The sequence below is a fragment of the Nicotiana tomentosiformis genome, chromosome 9 (assembly GCF_000390325.3).
Source record: "Nicotiana tomentosiformis chromosome 9, ASM39032v3, whole genome shotgun sequence".
Classification (NCBI taxonomy): domain Eukaryota; kingdom Viridiplantae; phylum Streptophyta; class Magnoliopsida; order Solanales; family Solanaceae; genus Nicotiana; species Nicotiana tomentosiformis.
In genome coordinates this window covers 40,657,584-40,684,216 of record NC_090820.1, presented here as the reverse complement: position 1 = coordinate 40,684,216, position 26,633 = coordinate 40,657,584, and the positions used below count along the sequence as shown (strand labels likewise).

General features: G+C 37.9%; 1 protein-coding gene across 1 annotated transcript; it reads left to right on the top strand.

The window, feature by feature from the left end:
- The first annotated feature begins 14,407 nt into the window (after positions 1-14,407).
- On the top strand, positions 14,408-25,911 carry LOC104111364 (hydrolase 3-like). Its single transcript, XM_070186192.1, has 2 exons — positions 14,408-14,988; positions 25,249-25,911. Exons 1-2 carry the CDS (start codon positions 14,466-14,468, stop codon positions 25,719-25,721), a joined length of 996 nt encoding a protein of 331 aa, XP_070042293.1. The 5' UTR covers positions 14,408-14,465; the 3' UTR covers positions 25,722-25,911.
- The last annotated feature ends 722 nt before the right edge of the window (positions 25,912-26,633 follow it).

The following is a 26,633-nucleotide window of genomic DNA, read 5'->3' as shown; positions in this document are numbered from 1 at the left end:
GAGGGGACAACCGGTCGAGGAGGCGACTTGGGAGACCGAGCAGGATATGCGTAACCATTATCTTCATCTTTTCACCACTTCATGTATGTCTCTATACTCGTTCGAGGACGAACAATTGTTTAAGAGGGGGAGGATGTAACGATACGGCCGATCGTTTTGAGAGTAATAGCCTCGATCCCTTATTTACTGCTTCTCCCATATCTATTTCTGCTATTGTGACTTACCGGGAGATTTCATTTTAGTTTTTGGAGTGTTTTGGGACACTTAGTCCCTAAATGGAGGTTTAAGCCTTAAGATTTGGACTGTAGTCAGAACTGGGTGAAGATGACTCCGGAATGGAATTTCGTTGGTTCCGCTAGCTCCGTTAGGTGATTTTGGACTTAGGGGCATGTCCGGATTGTGTTTTGGAGGTCCGTAGCTTATTTAGGCTTGAAATGGCGATAGTCGAATTTTTGGAGATTTTGACCGGTAGTGGACTTTTTGATATCGGGGTCGGATTCCGATTCCAGAAGTTGGAATCGGTCCTTAATGTTGAATATGACTTGTGTGCAAAATTTGGGGCCAATCGGATATGGTTTGGTTGGTTTCGGCATCAGTTGTCGAGTTTAGAAGTTTCAAGTTCTTTAAATTTGAATCGTAGGATGATTTGTGATTTTAGCGTTGTTTGATGTGGTTTGAGGGTACGACTAAGTTCGTATGGTGTTTAAGGATTGGTTGATATGTTTGGTTGAGGTCCCAGGGGCCTTGGGGTGAGTTACAAGTGGTTAACGGACTTGGAATGGAAGTTGAAAAATTTCTGAAGTTTGGTCCTTTGCTGGTATGATCGCACCTGCAGGGGTAATAGCCGCAGATGCGAGGCCGCATGTGCGGAAGATTTAGCGCAGGTGCGGAAGGGGTGAAGATCAGTAGAGGTCGTGGGTGCGATGGTTTCTCCGCACCTGCGATATCGCAGATGAGGACCAGTGGTCGCAGAAGCGGAGGCAGCCAAGGTTAGTCGTTTTCGCAGGTGCGCCCACATTTTCGCACCAGCTGGCGCGCAGGTGCGAGCCCAGGCTCCGCAGGTGCGAAAATGCCTGGTCAGTGTTTAAAACCGAAGTGCTTCGTGATTTTTGTCATTTTGGACTTTGCAAACTCGGTTTAGGGCGATTTTTGAGAGCATTTTTGAGGCATTTCTTGAGGTAAGTCCCTTGTGCTTATTTTTTATCAACAATCTTGCTTCCCCATTTATTGTTCCACCTAGTTAGTGTGTATTTAAGGTGGAATTTGGGAGTTTGAGGCTAGGGATTTCGAAAGTTTGATTTGTGGATTTGAAGGACCATTTGGTATCTGATTTTAGTAAATTTGATATGGTTAGACTCGTGAGTGAATGGACTTTCGGATTTTGTGACTTTTACTCGATTCCGAGATGTGGGCCCTGGTCGATATTTTAGGACGAATTTCGGAAATTTTGTTAAAGTATTGATTTCATTAATTAGATGAGTCTATTTTGTATGTATTTATGATATGTAATTGGTTTTGGCTAGATTTGGGCCATTTAGAGTCGGATATTCGTGGGAAAGGCATTGTGACCGATTGATTGAGCTTGGTTCGAGGTAAGTGGCTTGCCTAACTTTGTGTGGGGAAATCCCCTTAAGATTTCGAAGTATTGTGATATGTGAGTGCCGTGTACGTGAGGTGACGAGTACGTACATGGGCTAGTTATGGAAAAATCTGATTTTCTTACTGAGTAGCAACCAATTTTCCTTTTATTTTGAGTTATACCATTTTAATGAGTATCAATCTATTTTCATTCTTAATTGAGTTATTCCAATATGTGTAGCTATCTTGTTTAGTCTAATACAACTTGTCTACGCATCTTAACTGCTTATGTGAACTCTGTGTAGCATGCTTAGTGAATTTTCTGCTTCTTCCTTGACTGGTACTTAGTCTAAATCATAAGATTTCATGATGTAGTTGTATTTCTATTGTTTGCGCTGCATATTTACTTTGGAACTACGGAACGGTATTCCGAGAGATTCTCCTGTACTGCATATTTACTTTGGGACTACGGAACGGTATTCTGGGAGATCCCCCTATCTTGCATATTTACTTTGGGAGTACGGAATGGTATTCCGTGAGATCCCCCTGGACATTTACGTTTGGGACTACGAGATAGTATCTCGGAAGATCTCCTGTTCTATTTCTGTGAATTGAGCTGTTACCTTATATGAATTCTTTCTTGTTAAATTTCAGTCTTTATTTTACTGCGATATTTCATTTTTGCCTTGCTTTATTATCATATTCCAGTAGGGTCCGGACCTGACCTCGTCACTACTCTACCGAGGTTAGGCTTGACACTTACTGGGTACCGATTGTGGTGTACTCATGCTACTCTTCTGCACATATTTTGTGTGCAGATCCAGGTACTTCTTATCATCCCGCTACTAGCTGAGAGTGCTTGCTATTGTACGGATACTTCAAGGTATATATCTTAGGTCCGCAGACCTCGGAGTCCCCCTCTATTCCCTCCTATGTCATTTACCTTCCTTACTTCTGTTATTAGACTCTAGTGTATAAAGATACTAGTTTCCTTCCGTAGCTTGTGACTTACGATGTTCTGGGTTTTGGGATTACTATGTATTTTGAACAGTTAGTTGTTTAATTCATATTTTCATTTTATTATTTCGCAAATATTAGGCTTACCTAGTCATAGAGACTAGGTGCCGCCACGACGTCATACAGAGGGAAAATTGGGTCGTGACAGTTATCTATTCCTATTTCAAGTGTTGCATCCGAATGTGCATTTAGCACTGGAGACGTATTCTTGATTCATTTAGGAGTTCATTGACTCCTAAATTGGTGGAAGTTCTAGTGTGCCTTCAAGATTGGCTTCAGAGTGAGCCTTTACCTGTAAGTGTTGAGGAAGATTTAGATGTTCTCGTGCAACTAGAACAAGGTAGAAATATTTTAATTTATTTGATTGTATATTATTTTTATAAATAGTTTATTTAATATTTTTGTTGTTTGACTTGTTAATATATATTCTCTTAGATTTTGCCAAACTTGGAAACGAACCTTGCGACGATGATGTGTAGAATCATAGATAGTTGTGAGTTAAAACTTTGATAAGTTAATTATTCAACTTATATAATACATAGTATGCATTGGTAAGAATTTATTTGACTTAATATTTTTTTTCTTTTTATATTTAATAGGTGTAACCATGCCTCAACTTCGTGGTGTCAAAGCTATCTCATATGTTTGGAGTCACTATGAAAGGATTGAAGAAGGTGATGTATATATATTGGGATTGAAGTGATAGTTGATAGGTAGATGGATTGAGTTGTCTGTTTAAGTGACTAAGACATTGTTTAGCAGATGCTTTGTGAAGAAAGTTAATTTCTATATATATCCTTATATATTCTAGTGTGCCTTCAAGATTGGCTTCAGAGTGAGCCTTTACCTGTAAGTGTTGAGGAAGATTTAGATGTTCTCGTGCAACTAGAACAAGGTAGAAATATTTTAATTTATTTGATTGTATATTATTTTTATAAATAGTTTATTTAATATTTTTGTTGTTTGACTTGTTAATATATATTCTCTTAGATTTTGCCAAATTTGGAAACGAACCTTGCGACGATGATGTGTAGAATCTTAGATAGTTGTGAGTTAAAACTTTGATAAGTTAATTATTCAACTTATATAATACATAGTATGCATTGGTAAGAATTTATTTGACTTAATATTTTTTTTCTTTTTATGTTTAATAGGTGTAACCATGCCTCAACTTCGTGGTGTCAAAGCTATCTCATATGTTTGGAGTCACTATGAAAGGATTGAAGAAGGTGATGTATATATATTGGGATTGAAGTGATAGTTGATAGGTAGATGGATTGAGTTGTCTGTTTAAGTGACTAAGACATTGTTTAGCAGGATGCTTTGTGAAGAAAGTTAATTTCTATATATATCCTTACTTTGTATCTGTTACCTGTTGTTACACGTTGATAAGTTTTCACATGGACTGTAAATTACTTAGTTAAACTGAGAAGTGTTGGGGTTGTTATTAGCATTTAAAATTTCAAAGATGAAGAGCAATTATAGCCTTTGCGTAGAAATGGTAAATTACAATTTTAGGAGATGCTGACCAAGGAACTCTTTATGTCTGAGCTTTAGTATTTACCATTGTTGCACTATATTTGGATTGAAAATTAGGGTCTTGGATTTTGGTTATTGGCATCGTTAGTGTAGTTTCTGTGTTGTATTAGACATTGCATATACTGCTAGTGTACTGCCTAGCTTTTGCTTTCTTTTGTAATCTCGTCACTGAGCTTGACTAGTAAAAAGTTCTTTAATGCAGAAAGACTGTAATCATTGAGAAAATATGTAGTGGTAGTGCAATATGGAATATTTATCAACGATAATAATAATAATATTGTATAGAAGCAGAAGCAAATGTTGTCAAATTGTTTCAATTTGTCAAAATGAAGCATGCTTCAAATATTAGTTGTGGCCAGAACGCAGAAATTAATATACTATACGTGAATTCTTCTCTTTTTTGCTTAACTCTAGATTGAATTATCTTATCGGGTAAACCGATAACCGAACCAATAATGGTTGAAAACCGATTAACCGATAACTGATATCTTATCGGTTCGGTTATCGGTTCACCATATTTGTAAACCGATAACCGATGCGCTAAACTGATAATATTTACAACCGAACCGAACCGACCGATGCCCACCCCTATTGTGGCTAAGTTATTTTTTTCCGTATAAATAGAGGGGTTCTATTCCGTTGTAAATCATACCAAATCAATAAGAATTCTCTTTCTCTCTCTCTCTCTCTCTACTTTTCTCTATATTACTCTTCTTCTTTTATTGTTTATAACATGTTATCATCACAAGCCTCTAACCAATTGAGTAAAGGCTTTGGCATACGTGCATGGTGCTCAACTTTTACATAATATGATTGTCAATTATTTCATGAACTTACTACAGGAATAAATTATGGATTTAAGGTATGTATTTTACCTTATTTTTCTTTTTTAAATTCTTGAAATTCTATAATTTGGTTTTAAATACAAGCAAAAATAATAAATTTTGATTATAACTCTAATAGAGTTTGTAAGAAATTATAACCACTCGAAGTGGTAAAATTTCTCTGTCCTGCCATAATCAAATTCATGTATGATTGTGAGCACAAAAAGTGAAAACTCGTCCCATTGAATTTGCTTCATTCTCATTCTCTTAAAAGAATGTAGCAACAATATGTGATAAGTCTGAAAGAAGACAAAATTATTATCGTGAAGGTATCAATGGATATGGACGTGGCAATAGATGAAATTATAATCGTAATCATTGTGGTAATGAGAACAATAAGGATTCTTAAAATAATCTTTCACTCTGTGAAAGTAATGTTTGTCATCGATTAACATGAGATTTTGTAAAGCACATATTGTAACGACCCGGCCAGTCGTTTTAAAAGTTATAGCCTTATTCCCCTATTTACTGCTCATTATGTATTGTATAACTGTTATGTGACTCGCTGGGGTAGTCGGATCAGGTCCGGAGAGATTTTAGAATGAATTGGAACACTTAGTTCCAAAGTTTAAAACTTAAGTTGAAAAGGTTGGCGGGATGTCAACCTATATGCAAACAACCCCGGAATAGAATTTTGCTGATTCCAACAACTCTGTATGGTGATTTTGGACTTAGGAGCGTATTCGAAATTTTATTTGGAAGTCCGTAGTTAAATTAGGCTTGAAATGGCTAAAATAGGAATTTAAGTTTGGAAGTTTGACCGGGGAGATGACTTTTTAATATCGGGATCGAAATCCAGTTCCAAAAATATTTGTAGCTCCATTATTCATTTATGACTTGTGCGCAAAATTTGAGGTCAATCGAACTTGATTTGATAGGTTTCGGCATCGAATATAGAAGTTGGAAATTCTTAAGTTTCATTAAGCTTGAATTGGGGTGTGACTTGTGATTTTAGCATTATTTGATATGATTTGAGGTTTTAAATAAGTCCGTATGATATTTTAGGACTTGTTGGTGTATTTGGTTGAGGTCCCGAGGGCCTCGGTTGAGTTTCAGAAGGTTAACAGATCATTTTCGGAATTGGGAAACAGCTGAAGGATTTCTGGTGTCCAGCTCTGGTTTCCTTCTCCGCGTTCGCGAGAGAGGTCTCGTGTTCGCGAAGGGAAACTGGGGCAGGCAAGAAATTTCTCTTCACATTCGCTAAGAAGGGACCGCATTCGCGAAGGGTGATGGCAGTGTTCACTGCGAACGCGTGAAGGCATTCGCGTTCGCTAAGAAGGGTAAGGCCAGGCGGGGTATTGGGCATTAAAGCTTCGCGTTCGCGAAGGAGGGATCGCGTTCGCGAAGGCCAAGTTTGGCAAGGCATCGCGTTCGCGAGAGGATCCCCGCATTCGTGAAGAGGAAAGTTGGGTAGCACACTTTTTTTTGTGCTTCACGAACGCGAGGCAAGGGTCGCGTTCGCGAAGAAGAAACCACTGGACAGAATGTTTAAGTTCAGAAAATGAGACTCCATTTTTAACGATTTTGGAACTCGGATTGAGGCGATAGTTGGGATATTTTCAGAGAAAATATTGGGGTAAGTGTTCTTAACTCAATCTTGGTTAGATTACCCGAATCCATCATTATTTTTAATATTTAATTGGTGATTAAGTTGAAAAAAATTGAAAACTCTCTTGGATAGATTTGAGGATTTGAGGGGGGATTTTGTTTTATCAGAATTTAGTTATTTTGGTATGGTTTGACTCGTGGTTGAATGGGCGTTCATATTTCGTAACTTTCGCCATATTTCGAGACGTGGGACCCACGGGCGAATTTTTGAGTTAATTTCGGATTTTTATTGAAAAATGTATTATTTTCGTATGAAATTGATTCTATAATTTTTATTAACTGTATCGAATTAATTATAACTAGATTCGAGTCGATCGGAATCAGAAAATTGAGGAAAATGCATACTACTTGATTAAATTGGAGCAAGTCGAGGTAAGTGACTTGTCTAACCTTGTGTGGGAGAAATTTTCCCTAGGATTGGTATTGACGTGATAATTCTAGTGTGCTGAAAGTCGTGTACACGAGGTGACGAGTGTGTACACGGGCTAAATGTGAAAGATTATGCCTTTAAATTGTGTAGATCATTATTGCATATTAATTAAATAATTTTACCTTGTTATATTCTTCATCATTGATTCAATTTTTATATTTTAAATTTGTTTGTCCTTTTCCTGCTAATTGTTTATACCTGTTTAGTTGAAACCCTATTTCCTTTGTTCTGTGCAATACTTGAAGGATTGGATTTCTTAATTTAAATGTTATTAAAATTGAAGTATTTTACATTTAAAATTTTGATATTTAGAGAAGGTGTTAAATTTGTGAAATATCATTTTTGTTGTATATTTTATGAGATTTTCGTACTCGTTGTGATGGAGCCGTGAACTCTTTATTATGAAAAATATTGTTGTTGATTTATTTTGGCATGAGTCGTGAGCTCTTTATTGTGAAAAAGTATTGTTATTGATTTATTTTGGCAAGATGAAATAATTGGGCACTTGAGGTGCAAATTATGATATATTGTGATATTGATACGCATGCGTATAAGGTCTGGGTATTGAAATGCATGCGGTGAGATAAGGGTGGCTTGATACGCGTGGCTAGTAGGGGAACTACTAGAAGTTATGCGGTCTGATAATGGTGGCTAAAACGCGGGATGCTATTTCGGAAAAATATATTTTCTTTAAAATTAAATGTGAAGGCTCCCACAGTGATATAAGAAAATGATATATTGTGAATTTATTTATGATTTGGGACTACGAGGCGGTACCTCGGGAGTGCCCTTGTTGATATTGATTTATGGCTGCAGTTGCCTTTGATTATTGTTGTGATTTTCTTAAAGTTGAAAATAATTCTGTTTTATTTCCACGAGTTATTATTTGCCATTATTTTGCGTAGTTAATTGGTGACATACTATTTACTTGATTCATTTCCATTGTCATTTAACTTTTATTATATTGTTAAACATTTCACCTTGTCTTTTATTATTCCAGTAGGGCCTGACCTGATCTCGTCACTACTCTGCCGAGGTTAGGCTTGGCACTTACTGGGTACCGCTGTGGTGTACTCATACTACGCTTCTGCATATCTTTTTGTGCAGATCTAGGTACATCCTACCAGTCTAGACATCAGTGAGCTACCTATGTACGGAGACTTCGAGGTATATCTGCCAGCGTCCGCAGATTCCAGAGTCCCCTTCTATCATTATTATGTTGCTTTCTTATTTTTCTTAGACCCTAATATATATATACCTTGAGGATAAATTCTTAGAAGCTTATGACTTATTTCTACCTGGCTTTGGGAGTTGTAATTAAGTGAATTGCAGATTTATTTATTTCATATTTCTATTGTTATTCCGCATTGATAGACTTACCTAGTCTTAGAGACTAGGTGCCATCACGACATCCTACGGAGGAAATTTGGGGTCGTGACACATATAGATGATTATAGTCCATTCATGGTGTGAATATGACAACATGTGTTTATGAATACATATTTATTCTTGAAAGAACAAAACGTGCTAGTGGTAGTAAATATACCATACTCAGCTCTAGAAGGAGGTTTGAGATGAAATAAAAAAATAATATCATTATAATGGCATGAATGATCACCGGTCACGTACCTATTGTATGCTAAAACATTTTGGCAATGTGCTTATTAAAGGACAACAGTGATGCAAGAAGCAGATCTTGCATATAATTTTGATCGTGACCATAATAGTATAACTTTTTCTTTGAGAGAAATATTCACTATATGGATATTGATGAATATATGATAGTGCAAAATTAATTGAGAGTTCTAGAAAAGCCAATTATTACTATTTTGAAGGAATACAATTGATTATCAATAAGGTATTGTGTCGTAGTAAGTCTCATAGAAACTTATAGAATTTCTAAAGTATTCGCGAAAGCGGTTGGTTATATTGAGACTATAAATAAAGAAAAGATTTAATATCTTCTATTACTACAACTTGTAGCGGGGCAATATGTATATGAAAAGCTACATGCTTTATTCTCCAGTTTGTACTACACAAATAAATGAATGCCACAATAAAGTAGAAGTTTATGGATATAAAAACCCATATCATAATAAACTTGGAGTTTATTGATAATTGCACATGTCATGGTGTAAACCTAAAGTTTATCAATATTGATAATCTATACAGTTGGCACAATTGGTTTTGCCATGTTAATTTAAATATAATGTGCAAAAATAAAAGAGAATCCACATGGGTAAATATTAAAGAACTAGAAAGTTCTTTATGAATTCTGTTATGTTGCTTGTTCTCATTAATAAATAGACCACTAAAAATTGGGATTGAATCTCACGAATGCTGGAAATATCAAAAGTGAATATGAGCTCTTTCACCTGCCATGTATACCACATAAGATTCATCTATGAGATGGTTACATGTACAATTATTATTGACCCGCAACCTGGTGTTGGGAGGTAACTTGCTCAATAATTTAATTTAGAGCATAATTTTTAGATTTTCTATTCAAGAAAGTTCATCTTGATAAGTTGGTTTATATCACAGTTGGTTTAGTAAAATTATTTATTGAATGCTTTCACTTAATAGTTAAACTATTGCTTATGAGAACAAAGTTATCAATATCAATTTGATATATGATATATACAAAAGTGTATTATATTCTCCCATCGCAAGTGCTTCAGGGCCAGGAACCAAATACTTCCATCTTATTATTATTGATGTGGGAAGCATAGATGAGGAGGATAGGCGAGCGTGCACGGAGAGATATAAGACAGCAAGGAAGGAGGCTAAGCTGGCGGTCACGGAGGCTAAGACTGCGGCTTATGGTCGTATGTACGAGGAACTGGGTAAAAAAGGCGGAGAGAAGAAGTTATTCCGTCTGGCCAGGTTGAGAGAGAGGAAGGCTCAGGATTTTGACCAAGTGAGATGCATCAAGGACGAAGATAGTAGAGTATTGATGGAAGATGCCCAGATTAAGAGGAGCTGGTAGACTTACTTGCATATACTTCTGAATGAAGAATGGGATCGGGATATTGTGCTAGGCGAATTGGAGCATTCCGAGAGTCACCGTGACTTTGGGTACTACAGGCGTATCGAGGTTGAGGAGGTTGTAGGAGCTATGCGTAAGATGAGTAGGGGCAGAGCGACCGGTCCAGACGAGATTCCGGTGGAATTTTGGAAGTGTGTGGGGAGAGCAGGTTTGGAGTGGTTGACTAGGTTGTTTAATGTTATTTTTAAGGCGAAGAGGATGCCATATGAGTGGAGGTGGAGTACGGTGGTCCTATTGTATAAGAACAAAAGTTATATCCAGAGTTGTAACAATTATAGGGGTATCAAATTACTGAGTCATACCATGAAAGTGTGGGAGAGGGTGGTTGAAGGGAGGGTGAGGATGACAGTGTCTGTATCAAACAACCAGTTTGGGTTCATGCCGAGTCGTTCGACTACAAAAGCTATACACTTTGTTAGGAGGTTGGTGGAACTGTACAGAGAAAGGAAGAAGGATCTGCACATGGTCTTTATTGACCTAGAGAAAGCGTATGACAAGGTTCCTAGAGAAGTTCTTTGGAGATGACTGGAGGAAAAAGGTGTGTCGGTTCCCTACATTATGGCGATTAAGGACATGTATGATGGGGCTAAGACTCGGGTTAGTATAGTAGGAGGTGACTCTGAGCATTTTCCAGTTGTAATGGGATTACACCAAGGTTTTGCGCTCAGTCCATTCTTATTTGCCCTGGTGATCGACGCATTAACACGCCATATTCAAGAGGAGGTGCCATGGTGCATGCTATTCACCGATAACATAGTTTTGATTGATGAGTCGCGAGCCGGTGTTAACAAGAGGCTGTAAGTTTGGAGACATGCTCTTGAGTCTAAGGGTTTCAAGCTGAGCAGGATGAAGACGGAATACCTGGAGTGTAAGTTTAATGTTGAGCCGGAGGAACTGGGCGTGGATGTGAGGCTTGAATCACAGGTCATCCCGAGTAGAGGCAGCTTCAAGTACCTTGGTTCGGTTATGCAGGGGGGAGGGGAGATCGACGAGGATGTCACACACCGTATTGGGGTAGGATGGATGAAGTGGAGGTTAGCATCTGGAGTCCTGTGTAACAAGAGAGTTCCACCAATACTCAAAGGTAAGTTCTATAAAGCGATGATTAGACCGGCCATGATGCATGAGGCTGAGTGTTGGCCCGTTAAGAACCCACATATCCAGAAGATGAAAGTAGCAGAAATGAGGATGTCAAGGTGGATGTGCAGGCACACTAGGATAGATAAGATTAGAAATGATGTTATTCGGGAGCAGGTGCATGTGGCTCCCATTGATGACAAGATGTGGGAAGCAAGGCTTAGATGGTTCAGACATGTGCAAAGGAGAAGTCCAGATGCTCTGGTACAGAGGTGTGAGCGGCTGGTTGTGAAAGGCACGAGAAGAGGTAGAGGGCGGCCTAAGAAGTATTGGGGAGAGGTGATCGGAAAGGATATGGCGAGGCTCCAGATTTCCGAGGACATGACACTTGATAAGAAGATGTGGAGGTCGAGTATTAGAGTTGTAGGTTAGGATATAGTTGAGTCTTGTCTTACTTCGTACCATTGTGGAACTAGCCAGGTAGGGTTTTTGTCGAAGATAGCTAGTGACAATGTTGTGTTTTACTACTTCGCTTTTCAGTGTATGTCCTATTTACTAGCTATCGCTTTTGCTTTGTATCTTTCTTCTGGATTTCATGGTGTTCCTATTTTTCCTATGATTGCTGTGGTGATACTAATATTGTCTCCTTTTGTCCTTTTGTCTTTTTGTTTTTTTGAGCCGAGGGTCTTTCGGAAATAACCTCTCTACTCCTTCGGGGTAGGGGTAAGGTCTGCGTACACACTACCCTCCCCAAACTCCATTAGTGGGATTTTACTGGGTTGTTGTTGTTGTTATTGTTGTTGTTGTTGTTATTATTGATGTGTGGTGTATATTTTTATTTACACCATAACACACAAAGATGGATTCCCAAAGTTGAGGAAGCAAGTTAGTTCTTCTAACACGAGGGAGAGACAAAATAAACAGTTGAGAAAAAGTTACGTGGAATAAATTATCAATTTGTACATCTGGATCCTAGAATAAGATAATATTAACTTGAAGTTCATAAAAAAATAATTCATCTGCAATATATTGCAAAGCATGCCAGACGTATTTGTTGTCCCAAGAAAAGTAACTATATTCTCATTGCAAATACTCCTATTAGAATAAATCCTAGAAGGACAAAGTCTATAGTACTCTTAAAGCGTATAGACAAATCGATATCAAATAAAATTCTTGATAGAGAAGATGAGCAAATGATCAAAATGATCATAATAATGAGGCAAGAGATCTAGAATCTCGTATGACATAACACTTCATAAAATCTCAGGAGAGGTTCAGGTACCTGAAAATATGAATAAAGAGATCTCTATGTTATGTCTTTATGAAAATAAGGAGGTTGGAATCAATATAAAATGTTCTCCAATTACATCTATGATAAAGCTAAATATATATATGAGGATCTTAAGTCTGGAAAAACAATTCAAGTAGAATTGGCTTCATATGAAAGATATGTAGTTTTGAACCTGCAGTTCAAACACTTAAAAGTATAAAGTCAATGGTGTGTGCAATCACCTTTATCTATCTTATATGTCTAGCATGATATGAAAATTTGATCTGCATTTAAAGTTTATTTATAAGGCTTATATGACTTAACCTATATGATAATCCCTCAAGGATTTAAATTGCTTAAAGCATATAGAATTTTTGGTCATGAAGTACTGCATCCTAAGTGCAATTTGTGCACATTTGCATCTTGCTATAACTATAAGTATGATAATGTGATAGCGGGAATTTTTACCTCTATGGAGATATTGAAAATACCATTTCACGACATTATATATCTATTAAAAATGATTATTTCAAGGTACAATATATTCATTGGAGTTAATATGGATAATTTATTCACCAAATCTCTGCCGACATCCACCTTCAAGATGCTAGTGTACAAAATCGAGATGCGAAAGTTTAAAGATGTGAATTGATTCTCTCATCAGGGGGAGTTAGTATGCGGTATACTCTTTTTTTTCTTACAAGGTTTTGTCCTACTGGGTTTTCCTTGCAAGGTTTTTAACGAGGCGACCAAAACGCGTATTGTTAGATATGTGTACTCTTTTTCCTTCACTAGAATTTTTTTTAGCTGGGTTTTATTTTAGTTAAGGTTTTAACGAGACACATTATCTGTTGAATAGACATTCAAGGAGAAATGTTGTAAATAGAATTGTATTTAAGAAATGTTGTAAATAGAATTATATTTAAGGTGAATGTCTATATTTTAGAGAGATTTTAGAGTTTGTTACTTTGTTGCTAAGTCACTTTTTCCCCTATGAATAGAGGGGTTCTATTTCATTGTATATCATACCAAATCAATTAGAATTCTCTCTCTACTTTTCTCTGCAATATTCTTCTTTTCTTTTATCGTTTTATAACAATTTCTTCATTAAAATTACTAATTCACAAATTTCTAAAGAATATTCGTTGGGGGTCACATCCAAACCCTTGTGTAGCCGAACCCAATTTTCCAGTAAGACAATCAAACGAAGACAAAATACATTAATGAAAGAAGAAGAAAGTTGAAAGTGAAAGGTCTAATGAGATTGATGAAACATACGAGTGGTATCTTTTTCTACTAGAATGAATTTATGATATTCGAGTATAAGTGTTGGAAAAAAGAAGAAGGAAAAAGACCATTCATGAAGTATTTCGTGTTCAAGCAGAATTGGGATAGAGTCGCACCTCAAGAGATATGATGTAGGCAGCTTACATTGGCGCAAGGGTCAGTGATTGATTCTACGGCTTACTCATAATCTATACGACTTTATTGTTATTTCAAAGCTCTCGTTCGTTCGAGTAGAAAGTGTAAATGATTTATGAATTTAAGGTTTTTGCCACCGTCTTGGGTTTTTGGCTCTTTACAAACTTATTTTTAGTTTTATGACCCTACCTCTTTTTTTACACATAGTATATTTACTTTTACACGTAAAAGATTCGTCTTTTACACATAATAACTAAAAAGATCATTTTTTTTTAAATTTAAAATTGTAAGAGGTATAATGTACAAATACCACAACTCCTTGCAGCATCGTAACCGTATTGCCTAATTTCAGGAAAATGAAAAAAATAAGTTGGAAAAAATGGTTAAGCAAATAAAACAGTAAACTCATTATTTATATCAATTTACTCTTTTTGACTTGGTCAAAAGATTTTAGTGGAGTAGTATCATATCTCTCAACGAAAATATTCCATGTATATACTATAACTTGTCCATATTGAAGGATATTATATATTGGAAATTTAGAAACAATAACAGAGCTCAAGAAAAATATTATCTAGTGTCACTGCTCCCATGGCTACAGAAGATAATGAGGTAGTCACCGATCTCTATCCAACTTTCCGACTCTACAAAAATGGCCGCGTAGAACGCTTCTACGAACAATTTAATGTATTCTACGTTCCCCCATCGCCTGAAGACCCAGCCACGGGGGTCTCATCCAAAGACATCACAATCTCATCTCACGTTTCTGTTAGACTTTACCTTCCAAAAAACACTAATATTACTGTTAACGAAAAACTTCCGATATTAGTATTTTACCATGGTGGTGGACTTGTTGTTGGATCTGCTTTCTTCAACAAGATGCACCGTTTTCTTAACTACTTGGTTTCTGAATCAAATGCTATTGGAGTCTCTGTAGAGTACAGGCTAGCCCCTGAGAATGATTTGACAACGTTATACCAAGATTGCTGGACTGCCCTTCAATGGGTTGCTTCTCACAGTGAGAATGACAACTTCACCCACACTAGTAAAGACTCATGGTTAACAACCTATGCTGATCTAAAAAGGGTGTTCATTGCTGGGGATAGCGCTGGAGGTAATGTTAGATAATTCTTTTTTTCGTCCACACGTTTTCGTTTCAGACTACTATTCTCTCATCAAATACTATTTTATTGTAGCATCCTCATTTTTACATGACATGTTGGGCTCGCTTGATATAAAAATTCATTCTCTTAAGAGAGGAAATATGCTAATACACGTGGAACTCTTACCACTGTAAGAATATAATTTTAAAAACTGTGCATATATTTTTACTTATATAACAAAAGTCATCTTTAATTTCTTGAATTTTATGTCCATTTACCCTTCAAGTAAAATGGCATACAGTTGCTTGTAATTTGGTATTTTCCCATATTTTCTTGAAACATTTTAGTCACCAATCTTTGATACGTGACTCTAGTATTTTTCAAGTCAAATGGTGTGACTTTATAACAATAAGTCCCCCTGTCTGTGATAAACGAAGTTTTTTCTTCATCTAGAGGGTCCATTTTTATTTGGTTATATCCCGAATATGCATCTAAAAAACTCAAAATTTCATGTCCTGCGGTAGAATCAATTAGTTGATCTATATGGGGTAAAGAAAATGAATCTTTAGGACAAGTCTTATTTAAATTAGTATAATCTACACAAACTCGCCATTTTTCATTCTTTTTGGGAACTACCACGGTATTAGCTAACCAGTCAGGGTACTTTACCTCTCATATTGACCCAATTTTTAGCTTTTGTACCCCATCTTGGATCACTTGATGTTTGAAGGATCCTTGCTTCCTCTTCTTCTGCTTGACAGGTGGGTATAATGGATCCTCATTCAGTTTGTGGGTCATCACCTCCGGTGGTATACCTGTCATATCTGAGTGTGACCAAGCAAAGCAATCCGCGTTAGCTCGTAAAAATTCAATTAACTTACCTTTCATTCCTCGGCTTAAATTTGCTCTGATGTAAACATTTCTTTCTGGCTAATGTACAAATAGAACTATAGCTTCGAGCTCTCTTCAGTAGTTATCTTAATATTTTCATTTTCTTAAATAACATCGGGTCTCGAATCAACATTGGTCTGTCCTGGTGTGTCTTCAGTTGAGGTCTTTGTAGCAACGTCCTCAACCGAATTCTGTAGTTACTATTTTGCGTCTGCATCATTGGTTATCGTGCGTGCAATCACCACTGAGTTGATATTTCTTGAAGCTTGCCGATCTCCACGGATTTGACGAATTCTCCACTGTGAAGGAAATTTGATAACCTGATGTAATGTAGATGGGACAATGTCCATATCGTGAATCCACGGTCTTCCCAGAATTATATGCGTCTATCACCTGGAACTTTGTATCCTTGACAACTCCTTCTGCAAATATGGTGAGTACAACTTCCCCTTTCGTGATAACACTTGAATTATCAAACCCGGACAAGGACCACGCCTTTGGTATCACCTTATCATTAGCTTGCATTTCATTCACCACCTTCAGTAAAATGATGTTCACTGAACTACCTGGATCAATCAAAACTCATTTTACGTTAGTATCATGTACAAGTAAAGATATTACTAGTGCATCATTGCGAGGAATTATCAAGCTGTCAGCATCCTTATCATCGAATGTTATACTGTCACCATCCAAGACCTGGCGAACTCGCTTCCCGTGAGTAACCGTGATTTTTGACGTATTTTTTGCAGCTATATATGTTACTCCATTGACCCCATCTTCCCCAATTATTACGTTGACTGTTCTTTTTGGTGATGGAGATTTTGGGGGCTCTTTCATGTTCTTCATATATGATTGTATTCCTTTCTCACTGAACAAATCAGTAAGATAATCTTACTTCAACAAATGCTCGACTTCTCCTTGCAGAAGTCTATAATCTGTTGTTCTATGGCCATGATCGTTATGAAACTCGCAACTGAAATTTGGATTTCTTTTGCTTGGATCTGATCTCATTTCTTTAGGCCACCGCACCTTATCCCCATACCTCTTAAAACAGCTACTAACTCGGAGGTGCTGATATTAAAGTTGTAATCTCCTATCCTCGCTTGCGTATTAGAATCATTGCTTCGGGCATCCCGTTCCTTTCTAAACTTGGATGAAGAACTCGTGTCTTTTTGCCTTTGTCACGCCCCAAAACCGAGGAGCGCGACCGGCTCTCAACCGAGTGAACCTGACTGAGCAAGCTTATTAGATTCCTTCTACCCAAACTCATTCATGAATAAAAAGAATATATGTTTTCCTTAATTAAACAATAAAGTGATCATGTCTGCAATTACCCATTTCTTACCAATAGTTTCACCATTTTTAAAGTCTCAAATGGACAAGTAATACAACTACAACATAGCATAGTTTGTCTTTTCTCAGCACCAATACACAACCCATACTATGTCTACAGAGCCTCTATAGATAAAGAACAGTACAATGATAATGTAGGCAACAAGGCCCCGGCTATACCTTAAATAGAATACACAAGTACAAAAGATTCATGACCCCGGAAAGAAGTGGGGCTCACCAAGTCAGTTGGGAAGAAGGTGCACTGCTATCACTGATCAATATCTTCTGATGTGGAACCACCTGCACCCAGATGCAACACCCCCGACAAAAGGGACGTTAGCACCGTCGAATAGTACTAGAATGTATAACTAAACACCCTCTCAATAGAATGACAATTAATACAAACAAGATTATCATAATATCAATGAAAGCCTTAATCAACATCAAACCTCAATTTAGGATCAAGACAGTGTTCAAATTAATTTTCATATCTCACATTGGGAGATTTTTAGTATCGATATACCATTGTCCGCAATACCAGTGTTCACAATACCAATGCCACCGTACTTTTAGCACGGAGTCCGATCACGACCCAATCGGCTAGGCTATCTCATTAGAGAATCAACCACAATTACCATCAATACCAATACCACCGTAAATTTAGTACGGAGTCCGATCACGACCCGATCGGCTAGGCTATCTCATTAGAGAATCAACCACAATTACTGTCAATATCAATACCACCGTAAATTTAGTACGGAGTCCGATCACGACCCGACCGGCTAGGCCATCTCATTAGAGACACCAACCATAATTACTATCATTACCAATACCACCATAAGTTTAGCACGGAGTCCGATCACGACTCGATCAACTAGGCTGTCTTATTCGAGACATCAACCTTTTTATATCAATCATCGCATTTCATACTTCTTTTACATCTTTTCATTTCATTGGCACTAGTGGCCATAATTATAAGATCATCCTTGGCACGTTGGCCATATTCAGTAATTCATGCTCACATTATCATTTTCAAATATCAGCCTTATCATCAACAACAAACACAATTCAAATCAAAGTGTGTAGTGCGCATGTGAGCAATTTAGAGTCTAATGCACATAGAGATATTTCACAAAATTTGGCATAATAGCCTTCATTTGAACTTGACTTAAAGTCGAAACATTATTAATGCACAACTCATAATTTAACATATCCTTAATTGGTAACATAACATGAATAGAGCATTTGGGATGCTTGTTGAATATATATCTTTCAACCCAATCTTACTCGGAATAGCCAATTTCATAATGAATCACTCGGGACTTACATAATTTACATGAATATCGTGGGATTCAATTCTAAGAGAAGAGTTTACCCAACATACCTCAATTGAGCTTTCTTAAACTCTAAAACGTTCCGGAATTCTTAGCAACTTCAATCTATTGTAGAAATATAACAAATTGAATCAAAATTAGGAAGATGATCATGGTTCTAGATCATTTGAGCATTTTATCATACACTAGGTGTGCACAAGGTTTCAAGGTCCTTTTATGGAGGATTCCATCATCCCACAACCCAATAATTACCATGCTTAGTTCAACAATCTTCCTACACCCCTTGATATCACATGCATGTAAAATAATCAACTCTCATGGCCAAAAATTATCTTGCTAATTATCCATTTTCAGATGATTTCGAAATTAAGGTTTAGGGTGTAGAATCTTACCTCTAGGATGAGGACCTAGTGAGCTTGCCTTCTTAATCTTCCAAAACTTGAGCAAGAATTGAAGAACAATTATTGAAGAACACTTTCTCACTCTAAAATATCAGATTATGTCTCAAAAATGGCCCAAAGAGTATATTTAACGAAATAGTGTCGGGTTTTAAAAACCCAAAATGGAGCTCCGGAACAGGTTCTGCGGTCGCATATGTGACCGCATATCGATCGCATAATTAGTGTCCAAAATGACCAAAAATCTGCCTGAGTCTGCGGTCCGCATAACTGTTCTGCGGTCGCATAGTGCACCGCATAACAGTTATGCGGTCGCATAGTCGACCGCATAATTGCTTCCAACTGACCCCACTAACTGCCTCACTCTGCGGCCATTATGCGGTCCACAAAGTGATTCTGTGGTCGCATAATGGACCGCAGAAATGCACTTTTCCGCTAAAACTTTTCCTTTACTTTATGGTGCATTGTTCAACCCAAAAAGTTTGAACCTTTTGCAAAATACTCAACACGTAAAACCAATTCGGCACCACGAAACATTACTTTCTTTTGTAAAATTTTACGGGGCTTTACACTTAAGTACTTCGAAATTTTCAGGGGTGTTACAGCCTTAGTCTTAAGTCGAATCGTGCACTTTCCGATTTAGATCGAGTGTCTCACCCAGCAGGTCCCATGTACGGCTCGTACCTGTTTTTACCGGATCTTTTTTTTTATTCTGCACGTCTCGATCTTGCACTTTCATCGGCCCTTGGCTGTGCGACCGTATCTTCTTCTATTTGCAACTTCATATTGTACCTGTTGTACACATCATTTCAAGTTCTTGCTGGAAATTCTTGCAAACTTTCCTTCAGCCACCTCGTGGCTTCTGAACATTTTTCATTCAAGTTGCTCGCGAATGCCATAGCCTCCCAGTTATTAGGTACTCGAGGTAACATCATCCTCTCCCGCTGGAATCTGTCTACGAATTCTCGGAGCAATTCTATAATCCCTTGTTTAACCTTAATGATGTCTTCCATCCTTTTTTCAATTTTTTGAGCTACTGAATGTGCTTTTATAAATGAATCTGCAAGCTCAGCAAAAGAATCAATAGAATTTTCAAGTAAAAGAGAATACTACGTTAATGCTCCATTTGTGAGTGTTTCACCAAACTTTTTAACCAAAACTGATTTGATTTCCTGTTTGGCTAAGTCGTTACCTTTTACACCAGTAGTGAACGCAGTCACGTGATCTCGAGGGTCCGTTGTTCCATTATATTTGGGAATATCAGGCATTTTAAACTTTTTAGGAATTGGTAAAGGTGTTGCACTTGGCTTCTAGGGTTGTTGTGAATACTTGTCAATATCTACCCCTTTAATTACGGGTGGCACGCATGGTATCTTTTCTATACGATCGTTCTGTTCCTTCAACTGTTTCTGCAAAGTTAGCACTAAACTTTATAAATTAGAATTATTTAGAGTACTTGATCCTTCATCACGGGATTCATTAGCATTTTCTCCACTTCCAGAATTATCAAGCCCAAAACGCGGGTTCTCCAAAGTTGATGTATTAACTGGTGGAGGAGTTTGTGCTGCATTGGATAATCATATGACAAAAGCTTGTAACGCATTATTCACATGCTCCGCAATCAATTGCTTTAGAGCGTCTTGCTTCATAGTTTGGTCGTTTCCCTACTAATCATCAGTGCGAGAGGTGAACCTTGCAGGCGAATTCCCATATGACTGTTGAGGGGATCCCGTTGGTATGTGGTGAGGTGGAGTTGCACCTTGTTGGTTCAGCTAGTTGTTGTCGTTAACGGTTGGAATATTTGATAGTTAAAGATTGGAAAGTGAACAGATTATCAGATTCCCGGCAACGGAACTAATTTGTTTAACCAAAAATAGATTTTTTGGTCGAAGTCAATATCTAGAAGAAATCAAGTTATTGATAACCAAGATTTACTTCACTTTCCCAACAATTTTGGAAGAATAGATCAAAGAATGGAAATGATTGACAAAGGAAAATAAGAAATGAAATGATAATCACTCCCCAAAATTAAGGCTTAAAGCTTGGAGAATAAAGCAAAGAATAATAGTGTGGATTTCAATAATAATCGTAACTTGCCCTTACAAAATGAGATTTATGTCCTTATATAGGAGCATACAATTATAACGGTTCTCATACTTAATTTGGGCTCACTAATAGTATTAATTGTATTGATTGCTTGTTATCATATGTTACTGTAATGGATACATTTATGACTAAATATTCTTTGTAATTGTACCGATTTTCCGTCCTTGTTTACATCAAGTTCGTGTATCTTTCCTTCTTTGCAGCCTTCATTCATTTCGCTTCTGTTTCTCCTTTAACAGCTGTCAAGTTCGGTTCTTTCCTCAATGTAACCCCATGGGTGTTTCTCCCGTACCTTTTCTGCATTCTTTAATTCATCTAATTAAGAGTGCCACTTGTCCTTACATCGACGCTTTATGTGTCATGCCACGTTATCTTGTTGATAGTCCACGTATCATGTCTTTTTTTCCACTAATACAGTAATCTTATGGTATATTGAACTGACTTGCCTGTTTTGTCCCCAAATCAGCATTGAGTAACAATAACAAATTCAGTATAATCCACAAGAGGGGTCTGGGGAGGGTAGTGTGTATGCAAACCTTACCCCCCACCTTGAAGGTAGAGAGGATATTTCCAATAGACCCTCATCACGAAAGACAAGAAAAAAAGTAATAGCACCAAGAAATAACAACAACAAAATAGTAAGAAAACGAAACGAAAAAAACAACAAATAATAAATCTAATAATAACATAATACAGGTCTAACAGTAATACTCTCGACTACCTACTAGCCGTCTACCTTGATTCTCGACCTTCACACCTTCATATCAAGGGTCATGTCTTCGATCGACAAGCTGAAGTAACTTCATATCCTACCTAATCACCTCTCCCCAATACTTTTTCGGCCTACCTCTACCTCTCTTCAGCACCTCTAGCACCAACCTCTCACACCTCCTTACTGGGGCATCTACGTTTCTCCTCTTGACATGCCCAAACAATCTAAGTATAGTTTCTCGCATTTTGTCCTCCACCGGAGACACTCCCACTCTGGCCCGAATATCTTCATTCCTAATCCTATCTATCCTGGTATGCCTACACATTCATCTTAAAATCCTCATCTCTGCTACTTTCATCTTTTGGACATGCGAGTTCTTATCACATAAAACACTATATGCTAGCCTCCACTTCACCCACCCTACTCTAGTACGATGTGTAACATACTCGTCTATCTCCTTATTTTCTTGGATAATAGACTCAAGGTACTTGAATATATTCCTTAGGGATAACTTGTGTATCAAGCTTCACATCTCCGTCCGATTCACTCGTCCCATCACTGAATTTGCACTCATAGTATTCTGTCTTGGTCCAACTCAACTTGAACCCTTTAGATTCTAGGGTATGTCTCCAAACCTCCAGTCTCGCGTTAACATCACCTCGCATCTCGTCAATCAGTACAATATCATCTACAAATAATATATACCGTAGCACCTCCCCTTGAATATGGCGCGTCAGTATGTCCATTGCCAAGGCAAATAAAAATGAGCTGAGAGCTAACCCCCATTGCAACCCCATCATATCTGGAAAATGGTCTGAGTCCCCCCATTATCCTCAATCAAGTCATAGCTACATAATACATGTCCTTAATCACCCTAGTGTAAGCATTAGGAACACCCCTAGCTTCCAAACATCTCCATAGAACCTCCCTAGGAACTTTGTCATACGCCTTTTCTAAATCAATGAACACCATATGTAAGTCCCTCTTCCTATCCCTATACAACTCCACTAGCCTCGTCACAATGTAAATGGCTTCCGTAGTCGAACGCTCCGGCATGAATCCGAACTAGTTTTTGGAAATAGATACACTCCTCGTCACCCTCGCTTCTACCACCATCTCTCAAACTTTCATAGTGTGGCTTAGCAACTTGATGCCCCTATAGTTATTGCAATTTCGGATATCACCCTTGTTTTTGTACAGTAGAATCAGCGTACTACACCTCCATTCTTCAAGCATCCTCTTCATCCTAAAAATGACGTTAAATAACCCAGTAAGCCAATCCAAGCCTGCCTTTTCTGCACTCTTCCAAAATTCCTCAGGAATTTCATCTGGCTCGGTCGTTCTTCCCCTGCTCATCTTACGCATAGCCTCCTCAATCTTAATACGCCTATAATAACCAAAATCTCGACGACTTGCAGAGTGCTCCAAATTACCTAACACAATATCCCTGTCCCCTCTACATTTAAGAGCTTATGGAAGTATGTCTTCCATCTACGTCTAATATGTGTCTCTTCTATCAATACTTTGTCTTACTCGTCCTTAATGAACTTCACTTGATTCAGGTCATGGGCCTTCCTCTCTCTCACCTTGGCTAGATTTTACAGCTTCTTATCCCTACATTTGTCCCTAAGTTCTTCATTCAAACGTCCAAACTATGCAGTCTTAGACTCCATTACCGGTAGCTTTGCCTCATTCTTGACCTTCTTGTACTACTCCATATTCGTCCTCTTCTCCTCCTCGCCATTGATCTCCATCAACTTCTAGTATGCTTCTTTCTTGGCTTCTACTTTACCTTGGACCTCTCCATTCTACCACCAGTCCCCCTTGTGGCCGCTAGAGCAACCCTTCGAGACTCCTAGTACCTCTTTAGCGGTTTCCCTAATACAGTTTGCAGTCTTGGTCCACATACCACTCGCGTCCCCCTTTCTTCTCCATGCCCCCATTGCCTCTAACTTCTCCCCCAACTCTCGCGCTTTGTCCTTAGTCAAGGCTCCCCACTTGATCTTATATTGACCATACACAACCCTCTTTTGCCTCTTCCTCACGATCTCCAAGTCCATCATGAAGAGTCTATGTTGAGTCAAGAGACTCTCACTCAAGATAACCTTGCAATCCATGCAAAGATGGGTCTTAATAGGTAGTCAATATGGGTCTTAACCTCCGCACTCTGGAAGGTAACCAAGTGTTCCTCCTTCTTCGGAAAACTCGAGTTAGCTATCACCAAATCAAAAGCTTTATCAAAATCCAACAGCGAAGTTCCACCTCCGTTTCTAACCCCAAAATTGAAGCCACCATGCACATCGTCGTAATCCCCGAAAGTCATCCCAATGTGGCCATTGAAGTCCCTTCCAATAAAAATCTTCTTAGTGAGCGGGATGCCTCGCACAACCTCGTCCAGATCATCTAAGAAGCACCTTTTGACCTACTCGTCCAATCCTACTTGATGTCCGTAGGCTAAGTTGCTCCGACATGGCAGTTTAGGTGTCGCACCCGTGTCGACATGACACTAGTAAGGGTGTAGGTATGGGATCCGTACCGGATCTGGTCAAGTAATTTTGGGTACTTTGACCATAATTAACGGAAACATTCGAGACGAAATACAATTTGATTCCCAAAATCAAAACCAAAACTAAGATAAATTTGAAGAAAATAGCAAACTTTATCTAGGAAATCATTCCTTTACTTATCTACAACTTGAGAATAAAAAGAAATATACACTTTACAAGCTATACATAAGTATTTCACAAAATTTATCATAATTTAGAGATATTTTTATATTTTTATTTTTATTTTGAATAATTTTTAGTCGGATCTCCGCACCCGTATCCGTACTAAGATTCGTATCCCTGAATCTTAGAATTTACATCTTGAAGGGTCCGACCTCTAGATTCGCAACCATGTCGGACACCCGCATCCGTGTCCGAGCAACTTAGTCCTTAGGCACTAATTACATTTAAAGTCAGCCCTCCAACAACTAACTTAATAGCCATCAACCTGTCGTTCACCCTCCTAACTTCTACCACTAGCTCCCTGAGTTCCCTGTTCACCAAAATGCCTACCCCGCGTGCCCCTCCCGCTTACGCTTCCTGAGTACCACAGTTTGTACCCCGTCCACATCCCGCGCCTTAGACCTCACCTATCTAGTCTCCTGGACACAATCTATACTAATCCTCTTCTGAAGGATTTTCGCTAACTCTATTGACTTTCTTGTCAAAGCCCCTATGTTCCAAGACCCAACCCTAGCTACCTTCTCACCCTTGCCCCCCACCCACTGCCCCCTCCCCCGGAGGACACGACCTTATTCTACCATCGTTCGACCCAACCACTATAGTCTAAGGGAGCACAAATCTAGTACTACCACTAGTACCGGCAACAAATCAGCATGAAGTAACATCTCTATAATGATTAGCAAAAAAAAAAAACATGTCTTTAATGAAGTTGTTTTCATGCCTCATATACCTTTCTTCTGACTTAGTGTTAGTGCAATTCTTGTAACAGGTAATATAGTTTATCACATGGCTATGAGAGCTGGTAGAGAAAGCTTAAACGGAGACGTTGAAATCTTGGGTTCCATTCTTGCTTGTCCTTACTTTATGATCCCAGTCGATAACGTCAATTTGCAGGATAATGACGCTTATAATTTGTGGATGACCATCTGTCCAAAATTGGAATCTGGATTATCAGCAACTGCAACTGATAGTCCAATGATTAATCCACTTGCTGAAAAGGCTCCTAGTCTATCAGGTCTAGGCTGCTCGAAATTGTTTATGGGTATAGCTGAGAAAGATGTATTGGTTCCAAGAGAAATTATGGTTAAGTTTGTTGAAGGTGTGAAGAAAAGTGGGTGGAATGGAGAGTTGACGTTCTTTGAAGTTGAAGGAGAAGATCATTGCTTCTTTATAGAGGATCCTGAAACTGAAAAAGCTAAAGATTTGATACAGCGCTTTGCTTCTTTCATCAAACAAAAGTAATGCCTTTTAACTATTATTGTAGATTGTGTTACTGTTTGATTGTATGGTCGTTTCAACTTTTGTCATCTTAATCTTTATTTTAGCTTGCGAAATTTGATTCATAATCCTTTTGTGCACATTCGTGTGGCCGTATCCTTTTTGTACATTTGTAGTAATTAATACCCACATTGCACTTGCAATTTTTCATTCATGTTTCCTCTATATACTTTTATATATTTTTTACGACATCAGATTAAATAGAGAAGAGTTAACTGTTCATGGCAAGCCTAATAGGATACTTGAGAAATAAAGTAATAACACCCGGCTACTGAATACGATAAAAACTGGTCGCAAGAGTTGGGTGACTTAGGAAGCTGTCACAACCCAAATCCATGTGACCGGCATCCGGTACATTATCCGATCCGAGCGAACCAACCCATATGTCAAACCAAATATAATTGCGGAAGCCAATTGAAAATCTTGTACATTTTTAAATCAAGCCATATAATATTTTTTTATTTCCAAAATCTTACATGAAGATTTGCATAAAAATGATATAATCAAATTAAATAATTATTCTTTTATCCACAACCCTATTTTTATATCCAATACAATTATCTATGGAGCCTCTATACCAAAGAATAGAACCACCACTTGGAATAATTCCAATAAAAGAAAATAAGAAATAACATGATAGCTACCACGAGATAAAAGTGGTGCTTCATCGTACCTCGGAAAAAGAGTCATCCTAGTCCTGCCCACACATCACATGTCACACCTCATCCTGAAGCACATAAAGAAAACGGGACCCTAAAGAGGCCCCCCTAAGAGCTGAGTACCACAATGGTACTCAATAAGTATCATAGACTCTCTCTAACTTAAGTTTAAATAAAAGACAAGTGAAATATAACCCACAATATAAACTTTTAAAAT